This window comes from Tachysurus fulvidraco, chromosome 9 (assembly GCF_022655615.1).
Source record: "Tachysurus fulvidraco isolate hzauxx_2018 chromosome 9, HZAU_PFXX_2.0, whole genome shotgun sequence".
Lineage (NCBI taxonomy): Eukaryota > Metazoa > Chordata > Actinopteri > Siluriformes > Bagridae > Tachysurus > Tachysurus fulvidraco.
Window position 1 is genome coordinate 11,314,921 of NC_062526.1, and position 11,911 is coordinate 11,326,831.

The 11,911-nt window shown below is 38.4% G+C and overlaps 1 protein-coding gene across 1 annotated transcript; it reads right to left on the minus strand.

Annotated features, from left to right (window-relative positions):
• Positions 1-377: 377 nt before the first annotated feature.
• Positions 378-10,897, minus strand: thbs4a (thrombospondin 4a). Its single transcript, XM_027138405.2, has 21 exons — positions 10,646-10,897; positions 9,968-10,165; positions 9,482-9,729; positions 9,287-9,389; positions 9,112-9,194; positions 8,955-9,006; positions 8,673-8,827; positions 7,068-7,205; positions 6,370-6,447; positions 6,098-6,292; positions 5,913-6,017; positions 5,697-5,804; positions 5,440-5,599; positions 4,325-4,443; positions 3,559-3,611; positions 3,302-3,483; positions 2,979-3,206; positions 2,611-2,807; positions 2,200-2,372; positions 1,528-1,667; positions 378-1,441 (listed from the first exon to the last, which is right to left on the minus strand). The coding sequence occupies exons 1-21, from the start codon at positions 10,722-10,724 to the stop codon at positions 1,377-1,379; spliced, it is 2,859 nt and encodes a 952-aa protein (XP_026994206.2). The 5' UTR covers positions 10,725-10,897; the 3' UTR covers positions 378-1,376.
• Between the last annotated feature and the right edge of the window lie 1,014 nt (positions 10,898-11,911).

The following is an 11,911-nucleotide window of genomic DNA, read 5'->3' on the forward strand; positions in this document are numbered from 1 at the left end:
ACATGTGAGCTTCTCTGAGTTACCACTACATCAACACTGTATTCAATATTATCACTTACTGAGGTATAAACTAATGAGCCGAAAGTTCACATGGAACTTAAACATATATTGACCTATTGATGCTTTGCTGAGTCATTTTCAATTTTTTTTTCTTAAAAGCGCATTTTAGGTTTTAGTTTCAAACCTTATTTTAAAAAATACACAATTTCTGACTATCAAGATAAATGCAGACTTGCTTTATTCTCTGTCTACATGTATATCTGTGAACTATTTGGTGCTCTATATCGTCACATGGTGTATAGATGAAATGAAACAGAATATGCTAAAGATGAAAGATAGATCTTTTGTGAAAAGATATCCAATTTCTTTTATTGTTCAAATAGGACCACTTTACACTATTTACAATGCTCTCATGTTCCTGTGTTTATATTCAACTTTGCATGGCATGGACTTACTTTTTCAAAAAAAAGTGTATATATGTTTACAAAAAGTATGAGCTTCATTAAAAAAAAAAGCCTTTTTATGTTTTCTTACTTAAATCTTTAGTTAAAAATTTGGAGAAAATTGTTACAGACCCAAGTTTAATTGTCCGAGAGAAATTCTGTACTTTTGAGGTTGTTTGTTTGACCTTTAAATAATAAATAAATAAAAAAGCGACAGAGACATTGCAGAAATAAACGTTGTGTTCATTTTCTGTGGAAAAAGAAGTTGGCTTTTAATTGCATTTTGGAAAAAGCTAGCAAAAGATTCTACAGTATGACACTTGACAATTTTAAAGCTTCCCAATCCTTAAAAAAAAAAAAAAAAAAAAATCACAAACCGAACCATGTCCCATTTCAGACCTTTCTCCTAGTAAGCATAGCTATTTGTAGCTTAACAGTAGCTATAGTCTTAAAACTCTGGCTTATTATTTAATTATTCATCTTAAAGCATGTTATTCGGTAAGCATTAGGAATGATGTAGTATTCTTATGATTCACAGTGAAACTAATAGGAATTTTCTGAACAAGAGTAAATAGGAGAAGCCAAGTCAGGCCACAAGGTTAGTCATTAGTTACTATCAGGTTTGCTCACTGTTTTTCTATAACACTGAATACATCCAGTTTGTGAGTAAAGCCTGAAGAAGCATTTCTGCACTTCTGCATTCTACCTTCAGAATCTGACTCATTTTGTGACCTACATAAAAGCAGACATTTACCCAAACAAAGCAAGTGGAGTTGGGATATGATAGTGGTCCATTTTAATCCTACCTCATGTTAAGGGATAATAATATGTTTTTTCTTTTTTCTTTTTTTTTCATTAAATATTACCATTCCCTTCTTTCCCCTTCAAATGATTGCCTATGGGAGGCATTTCTGGGCACTGTGTTCCTTTATGTTACTGTGTATTGTTATCCTGTGAATCCTGTGCAACATTCTTCTGGTAGTCTTCAGGTATTGTGTCTGTAAATGTAACACATTTAATGAAAAAAGATTCAATTCCTTCCGGAAATCAGAGGTGCTGAATTAATCAAGTTCAGTTCACTCACCATTGCAGCGATATTTCAAATTGGACCAGATGATGTTTTCCTGGGAGAAGCAGAACACACCGAGACGGCCTCCCCTCATGCTTGTGTCGATGACCATGCCGGAGTCTGCCACCAGGATGGTGCCTTCATAAAAACGGACCCTTTCCAAGCCAATCAGAGGAATGGTACATAAAAGATGTATAATCTTTAGCAAACTATATGTAAAAGCTTTTCAATGTTCCATCTATTGTGTTAGTAGAGAGCAGGAAATATAGACCGCAATATATAATTTAATTTTTAAATTTTAAATTTTTAATTTTTAATTTTTTTGGCATCCTTAGATTCATTTCTGTTAAGTATCTTAAGGAACTAAGTGCATAAACAGCATTTTTAATTTCCGAATATTTGCATTTTGGCATCAGGCTAGATGTTTTGCATTCAACAGTCAACAGATGCACATGTGCTGGGTTAGAACACCCGAATGCTTCTTTAAAGAGGCAGAGCTTTCTGATTGATGGACAAAAATGACTGACAGGCTGACAATTAAACATAATACTGTAGGTTGAGTACTGGTTTTAATTCTAGCTTTAACGGAAAGCAGTAATTTTCATTTGAACAGCTATTTTATTGGCATCTGCCACAAATATCTTTATTACATAATTGACCATCGACTCATTGCCTAAGCGCTCTCACCTGATGTATCCGACTTGAGGCCGATGCTGCAGGTTCCAGCGGTATGAGACCTTGTCTTTCCAACCCACATTGCGAGGATCTTTCCACAGCAGCTGTACTTGATCTTTGGTGTTCCCCGTGTGCCATAAAGAATTCCTCAGAAACTCACCAGGCCCCGTCATGGATTTCACAGCCTCAAGTAAACAAACAAAAAAAAAAAGACGACACACTAAGCTAAATTATGCCGATTCACATTGACAAACCAAGTAAAAACTTATTGTTCACTCCAACTTGTTCCTGCAAGCTCTGAAAATACCATGAAGAGCAGACTGATGATGATCACAGAGACTAATGAGAACCACAGCAACGGAATGATAATTGCATTATTTATCACAAGCTAACAGAAGTAATAGTAATGGACTGTTGTGAAACCTTGAGCTGGATGCCAGGTTCAGCCACGGCCCGGAAAGGCACAGCCTGCCAGTATGTCTGCTCTGTCTGCTTCCACATAACCACGTAGAAACTAGAAGAGTCCTGGTAGCCGAAGATGAATCCAGCATAGTCATCATCAGTCACTGTGTTCACATGGAAGGTTCCCTCGAAATCTACACCATTGAAGGCTGTATAACCTGTGACGAGCATCATGCACCATTTAGATTATGATTGAACATTGGCAAAAGCTTAAAATCTACCGGCACTTTCTAGAGACTATTGACTATCCTCACTATTCAATTTTACTTAATATAAAATGCCTCTGATGTGGTCCACATTGTTTTTGGGATTGAACCATCCAGACCTACCCACTGCAAGCCCTGGATCGCTGTTCATTGTCTGAACGATCTCCATGCCCTGATTGAGGACAACCCAGTTGGGGTCAATCTGAGCCTCTCCCTCTGGGTCCAGCACCACAGTCTGATATGCTCTAAAGTCCGTTAGTGTGATCTCTGCATTCTCAGGACAAGTGTCGATCTTGTCAATCACCCGGTCCTGGTCAAAGTCTCCAGTACAGGCATCTCCTACATTGTCATCTAGCCAGCATACAGAAAAATAGAACTATGAATTAAGACAAACGTATAATATACATATACATTTCCATATATAAGCCATATTGTCTGATATGTACCGTCATTATCTGCTTGGTCCGGATTGGGCACCAGTCTGCAGTTGTCTTTGTTATCTGGGATGCCATCGTTATCATCATCATCGTCACATTCATCGCCAAGCCCATCTTTGTCTGTGTCTAACTGAGAGCTGTTGATCACTGTAGGGCAATTATCTTTGGTGTTCTGGTGTCCATCCCCATCACTGCGATCACATTAAGTGTTAGGAATAGTGGATGAATGAGTCAAGAGCTAAAAGTGAAGAGTGACATGCATGTACCTGTCAGTGTTGGTATCACAAGTGTCTCCTACAAGGTCATCATCGACATCTGACTAGAAGACCAAGCAAACGCAAGCAATGACTGGGTGGCAAGCAAAGCAGGATGTGTAACTTTCTTCCTACAAAGCCCTCAGCTGAGAATGTACTCAAAGTACCTTTTTTTTTGGCTTTTCTCTTAATGTAAATGTATGTAGATATGGGGGCTTTATGGAAATAGAGAGTTATATAAACTCTACCTCCCCTCAACACTAACTCTATTCATGTGCCTCACATGTTGTTACATGAGCAGCCTATTCTGTCTTTGTTTGCATTTCAAAGTCAATATATCCTGGCATACTGTGCAAATGATCAATAAACTTGTCTAAGAACCGTTGCTGTATTTAGAACTGCAACTTGCGATGCTCCTACTGAACACCTTCTCAACACTATTAGTACTTTCAGGTTATAGAAGAATAATTTGGTGTCACCCAGATGAGGGTCCTCTCAAGGCTTCTGTGTTCTCTGGGAGCTTTTCAAGTCTTGTGCTGCCTTTTGCTTTGCACACTTAAATTTGAAATGTACGACTGGAACTGCTGGAATATCTATTGTTAAAAGCTGTTTTGTTGAACTGAATCACTACAGGTCACTTAGCATGTCTGATAACCTGCACTGCAGGAAAACTGGTAACCAGAGCAGTTGTTTTGCCTTTTCTTCCGAATTTACATCTTTTAAGATTAGTAGTTTTCTAGAAATTCTTTATAATATCACTGTTTGAGCTGTATTGTACCTGGCTAGGGTTTGGCACATCAGGGCAGCTGTCACAAGCATTTCCAACACCATCATTATCAGTGTCAACCTGGTCACGGTTGGGAACTTTGGGGCAGTTATCCAAAATATTTTTCACTCCTGATCAATAGAACAGAATGGACATGATGAGTAACTGGCAAACGTCATTACGTAAACCCATAAGCACAGTTAAATATGATCAACGTTTCCTATATAGCCTCAAATTAATTGGTGAGGCAAATGGATTCAGGCATTTAAGAATTTTGATGTACACAATACAATAATGCCTTTGTGTATGTGTTGCATATTTCAAGCCATGCGTCACAAGGTGGCAGTGTTTCAGTTAGACTCTTGCAAAATAGTTTCCACTGGTCATTAGCTCCTGGCTAAGCTTCACGGTGGAAATGTGGTTTTGCCCTCAGAGACACGACCAGCATGTGAATGATTGAGTCAAGTGTCTGGAGTCATGCCTTTACGAACAGACTATAAATGTCGAGTTTTGCCTGGGTTTGTTTTTTATGTCCCTCAGACTGGAACACATCACTGTGCTTTAGAGGAGCTTTGTCGATATGGCACTTCAAAAGGGTTGCCAGTAAGAACACCCTTCAGGCCAACTAAAAACCTAACAAGGAGCCCCTTTAAAAAAGAAAGCTGCTTTTAATTACCGAAGTATTAAGTATGGCTGAGCTGTTGCACCATTTCCTCTATTTTACCTCCATAGGAAATGACAAGGAAGTGCAAATCTGTTCAAAAATAGGCCAAAGCAAATATCACATAAAACACCATTCTGTGTCTCAGACAAAACTAATATGTTTGGAATAAATTAGAAGGAGGAGTGTTTCAGTCGACTTAAAAATGTTCTAATCTGAACTGAACTATCTTTGTATGTATCTGATGTACAAGAACAATTATAGCAACAATATTAAATCAATAAATCAGGAGCATTGCACAAATTGTAAGAGCTAGTATATTATTAGAAATGGAATTTATTGCCATATTTGTTTAACTGACTTTTAAAGAGGCTGCTTACACTTTTTTGATCTGTCTACATAGTATAGTTTCACAAAACTCTTACAATAGCTAAAATGTCTAAATATCACATTGTGCAGCTATTACCATCGTCATCCATGTCATCATCACATTCATCTCCCACTCCATCCCGATCTGTGTCTCGCTGGTCTGGGTTGTTTAAGTGTAGGCAGTTGTCACACGCGTCACCATGAATATCTTCGTCACTGTTCTTCTGGTCTATGTTTGGTATCAACCAGCAATTGTCCTGTTTTTTGTTTTTTTTAATTACACATGTACAAGGAACGTTATTTGAAGTGCTTTAAAATCTCCTGAATTAGGGTGAGATGATTGATGGTGTATACCTTCTCATTGCGGATACCGTCACTGTCTGCATCGTCATCACAGGCATCACCTTTTCCATCTCCGTCTGCATCTTCCTGGCCTGAATTAGGTACAAACATGCAGTTGTCCTGGAAGCAACATGTATGCGATCAATCAAATAGCTAAAGATAAAGAAAAGGCTAAGTGGTGATATAAACATTTAGTGGTATGAAATGAAAATTATAAATATGGGTCACCTTTTTGCAGAAAGTATCCTGGCACGGAAGCTTTCTGTCAGGGTAAGCATCAATGTCCGTGTCCTTCCCACACACGTAGCCGTTACCGGCCCAGCCAATGTTGCACTGATTGAGGAAGAAGGATTTAAATCATGCATGCTCTAACCCATCTTAACCCATGACATGCATTTATCTGCACATCTTACCGAACAGCTGAGGCTTCCATCTCGCTCCACGATACACTCAGCATTGAGGTCGCAGGGGTTGCGCTGACCATTTCCACACAGCCTATTAGAGAGCCCAGCAGGATCAAGACCAGGTCCGGGGTCAGATATCTGTTTGCAGCCGCTTGTTTGATCTCCAGTGAAACCAGGTTTACACTCTCCACAGTAGAATGAACCCTGAAAGTAGCTTGTTCCTTTTATTAACAAAATATAGACATCATCATAATCAGTGAGAAAATCTCTAAGTCTCTTACCTTTGTGTTGTGGCAATAGGAATTAGGAGTGCAGCCTCCGTTGTCCACACTTAGACATTCATCTATGTCGGAACAGACCTGATATGCAAAGATTTGGGTAATAGAACAGGATATCTGATAGACAGTGAATTGAATATAACCTAACTAAACAAATAAACTGGATTAAAAATTCATTGCATGTGTAATGAGGGAAATCCGCAGGAAAATTTGATTCGATAATGGACTCCAAAGTGATCATTTCACAGTGATTAGGGTTCAAGGGAGTCAATATTTTTAAAGGGTATAGCTACTCTTGTCTAGTGCACTAGAACCCTGAATGGATCTCAAAGAGTTTCTCTACCTGCTTATTGAAGATAAATATAAATTTTGAGTTCAAATTTGATCATTTCTATTCTGAATGTTTATATTCCTGTAAATCCGCTGTGTGATAATGTCCATTGTTAAAAATGCTGTACAAATAAAATTAAATAGAATTGAAATGAACAATTAACCATGTAGAACTAATTTATCCTTTACTAATTTAATCCATTTAATAATCATCACTCTTCTAAAGGTTTCAGTTGAGAAATGTGAGTTTTCTGCAATGCTTCACCACTATGTGACCCTGCTTCACCACCAGGATATCAAAATATCCCGCAGAGGACCGAGATCAGTACAGACAAATGTAAGAAACAGTTAGACAGCAATAATTTCCTCACCTGCTTACGTAACTGAGCTGAGGCGATGCCTACACCCTGCAGCTCTGGCCCACTGTACCCTCTGGAGCATCTCTCACACCGGAACCCTGGGGCTGTGTTAATGCATCGCACACCAGGGAAACACGGGTTGAACTGACACTACAAGCACAAAAATCACAACACACCACAAAAAAAAAAATCTCTGCATATTTCCATTTCATAATATTATGCCAGCATTTGAATGACTGGGTTTGGAAATGATTTGCTCTCATGGTGAGGGATTACCTCATTCCTTCATAAAATCTCTTTTATAACCAAATTGTTCCACTCAAAACAATGGCTGTCTGAGTGAGGCGCAAATAAAGTCATGATAAAATGCAATTACATTGGTTTTATTGAAGTATTTGTTTGTCCTACTAAAACAGAGCCCTGAGAGCTAGCAGAGCATGTTGCTGTGTGTAATGGAAAAAATAGAAAATCACTTTTTGATCACTTACAACTTGAGGTAAGGAAAATGGTGTGTTATGAATGCATGGTCTCTCCACGTCTGTTTAGAGGAGGGATTTGATTTGGCAAATTTGTAGATAATAGGGGTTGAACACAATGCCACTGTATCGGTATCTGTATCTATGTAGTGCTTAAAATAATGATATCTGGATTTGAATTTAAACCCGAATAAGTGTGACTTTGTCTCGCTTAGCCAGACCTCGGACTGGCAAAAGAAGGTCTGGACTCCACAGCAGCTTTTTTTTGGCCAAGGACCGCCAAAGATGCCGTCTGATTGACATGTAAAGCAGGTTTAGAGGCATGAAAATATCAAGTCGATGCCCATACAAAAACAGACCGACGTGCAATCGTAGATCGTTCTTTTAAGAAAGTCAGGCAAATGAATGAGTCTATACTTTAACTTTTACATCATTTGGAAAATCCTGGTCTTCATATGTGCTCATTGTGGCAGCTGTAAACACAATGGCTTCCTTCTTCCATGAGAAATAGTAAATCATGATGAATTTGTTTCCATTAAAAAATGCGACACACACATCTTCTGAAATATCCAACCAACCAGATGATGACTCCAAGACTCCGAAGTGTTCCAATTTTGTGTGTTGGATGCATCAGACATTCAGCCAATGGTTTGTGGGTATGATGACCTAGGATGATATTAGGTGTGGCCAAAACCAGAAGGTGTTTTTTTGAAATATACAAATGTGAGCAGTTATATTTTGTTTCAAAATATGTCTAATATAGATGTATTAAATTGACTCATTCAGGTTGATAATTCGCTCCCACAAACTTCATATCCAACTGCTCACCTGCATAAAAGTACTCAGCATATTCATGTAGAATGCCATGGGAACCTTTAATTCCCTATCTTGTAATTGTTTCAGTTTAGAACACATTATCTGTTCATTCTGAGCAACATATTCATATCACCTCTGGTAGATAAGGAGCAACACACAGTGGTATTAGCACAGCTAGGCCATAACAAATTACGTTAAAAAAAAGAAAGAAAGAAGCTTTGGGGAGGGACATCTACAGACATCTACAGAAGCTACAGTAGAATGACATTAGTGGAACACCCTTGCTAACATGTCTTTTTTCCAAGTTGATGTTTGTAAGTTTTACCTCATCAACATCCTCACAGTAGAATCCATTTCCTTCATAGCCTTCAGGGCACGGTGCGCACTGGACACCTTGCTCTGTCTCAGTACACATGCTCTGCTGGAAGCAAACTCCTGGAGCACACTTGGTTTGGGTGTCTGTCCTCTTGTCTTGCCCATCTATATATCAACCAGACACATGTTAGTCTGCCTGGATAATTCATTGTCCTCATTATTAAGCCTGAGTAAATGCAGTTGAGCATATGTTTCTCTCAGGCCTGAGTGGGTGAGTGACTGAAAGACTTACCACATGGAACACACTCCATAATTATTCTCCTTAAATTTGCAGTCTCCTGGATCTGTTAAGATAATATTACTAGAAGCGATCTAGGAAAAATCCTTTTTCCTATGGAATTCTTTAATTCAGGGTCATAAAATAGATTTCTGAAAAACATTTCTGGTACCTGCTTCTCCATTTTCTCTTTCAGTTCATGGATCATCTGTACAAGTTCAAACATGGGGCCTGGCTCCAGTTTTGATGAGATGCCTGTACAAATGATTGGCTTATAATAATGTTTTTTCTCCGTGCTATAATAACAGATCAGAAACTAATGGCACCATAAAAAAACAAAAACTCACCCATTAATTGCAGGGATTCACCCTGCTGAAGAGAACAGTCTTGGAGCTCCACAACATTCTCTATTGATTCACCTAAAACTAGCTTGAGGTCTGACACACTATCCTGAAATAATTTCACATCATTAGAAATCTATTATCAGGTCAAATAAGTCATTATCAACAATAATATTGGGAAAAACACTGGCTTACACATACCTCTGATGTAGTGGGCATGGTTTTTAGTGCGACTTGATTAGGGCCAGACGGAAGTGTTTTAAAGGCAGCTGGAAGTTCCTCCACTATCTCCACAAGCCTACAGTCCACATACAGAGCCATGCGAGGTGTGCCATGCGTCAGTCCACTGAAGTGCAGCAAGACATTGTGTGGCTGGCCGTCAGCCAACGGCACATTACTGAAGGTGCTTGTGCCTGTCTTTCCATTGCTTTTCAGATACCTCAAAGAGACTGAGAGAGAGAGAGAGAGAGAGAGAGAGAGAGAGAGAGAGAGAGAGAGAGAGAGAGAGAGAGAGAGAGAGAGAGAGAGAGAGAGAGAGAGAGAAAGAGAGAGGTTTGAATACGTCTAGACATCTGGACTTATCAAAGTATTTTTGGAATTGAGTCCAATTCTGAAAACATCTCAGTTTGAATGACTCAATCAGCTATTCCGAACTTTTCCTTAGAGACTCGAATAGAGCAAAGTTACCTTTGTTGAGCTTCCCATGTACAGTGAAATCTAAATAATCTGTGTTGTCTTTAGGGTTGTAGATGCGAAAAACACGCACTGGAGCTTTATTGTGGACCTGAACGCTCGTCAGAATATAAACGTCATTCACGTTCTTATTCTTCAGTCCTCCTTGCAGGAGATCAGGCAAACAATCTGGTGATGCCAGGAGATCATAGACTGCAAACACAGAGCGCTGATTAATCTCCAGTAGAAAATCATAAAGCAATACTTACACCACTGAACTGACTATCTTTTAGTTTTCAGACTTTTTTAATTAAAAAAAAAAAAAATTTTTACTTCCATAAGAACTGATAAAGGATACCACCACTCTTCATTTCCGGGTTTGCTTTCAGAGATAGTATGACAATAATCAGAGCCAGGTGAGATGTTTATAATTTAGGCTTAAGTTTTTGTACATTTCCCGAGTAATGATTAAACCCTTTTGTTCTATATTTGCACAAAACATCTACAATATTAGACTCGTGCATCAGAAAATATTTTCTGGTCAGAAAATAGCACAGCATTTTTTTATTATGTAATTCTTAATGCCATTTAATGTTATTAAGACTGTTCCATAACTTTCCACTGCACTTTCAGTTATATTCAATCACAAATTATTTCAGTGCCTTAGTAACCATGCCAAAGTTATTCACTTACCAATTCCTTGGGCAGTCACCATATAGGTTAGCAGCATAACCACATGTACACTGAACACAACTCTTGCCCATACGACCATTTTGATGCTTCACGTTGAAGAAACAGAAGAAATGTTGTATCTCGAGTCCTGTTAAATGCAGATCCTGTCTCTACAGCAGCATCCGCATATGTGGAGTAGCAGTCAAAACAGCCGTGTTTTTTCCTTTGGATCACTGCAGCCCAGCTGCTGAATGAGAACCAGATAGGTGCCTGAGAGATTTATGCTTTTCAGATGTCATTCAACATGGAAGGTGTGACCAAGTACCTCCTCCAGTACTTTCTCCAGCTCTCTTCCCAGAATGTATCTACTTTACTGTAAGGGTTGCATCCTGAAAAGGGATTTTAACTGGATAAACTTATGAATTGTACCACACGACTATCGGGTTATATGTAAATGTGTTTACTGGTTTGTGTACACCATCACTTAATGTTATTTATAAAACTACAAGAGATATTATCAGTTACACATGATATATTTGAAAGATCTTGGTTAATTGAATATAATGGTTATGAGCACAGCAAAAGAAGAGGCCAATTTCCTCCCTTACTAGACGGCCTTACGGTTTAACAATACAATCATTAAAGTAATTCTTTCTCTTAAAGTGTTGCATGATGATTTTCTTTTTTTACTTGGTAGTAAGAAGACTGTAGTAAAACCATATTTCAGACATAAAACCTGTCTTGGATTCTGGTTCACATTTACTGGAATCGGGTAACTAAGTGCCTTGTACACTGAGGTTCTGCTTCAGCTAGCCATATTAAGCAGGATAATACAACAGAAATCTCTGAATAATTGTTGTGGTCTTGTCACTTGACATGTGGTACATGTGGTATCTATTATACTTACTATTATCGCTTACTGTAGTCCATTGTAACAGTTAGATTTTATTTCGTATGTGAAGAACCATCTCTGTCGTTTCGTATAAAATATAGTCCTTCATTTGAATAAAACACCAGCCACATTGCACAAGCAAACGCAGAAACAATGTGACATGGAAATTTGAGTCTTTGAGGACTGTGGCTAGAGATGACCCATATACAGTATGAGTTAGACTTTAATTCCAGGGCCGTCTCTAAACCAGTGAGCAGTTTTTATTATGTGCACTTGAGTGATTGTGGCTATCAAAAATCAAAATGTGAGTAATACTAGTGTAATTTGATGGTGTAATTCTGTTGATGAATATGCTGTCAATTTACAGGAAATAAATACTTAGGGTACTTACAAAA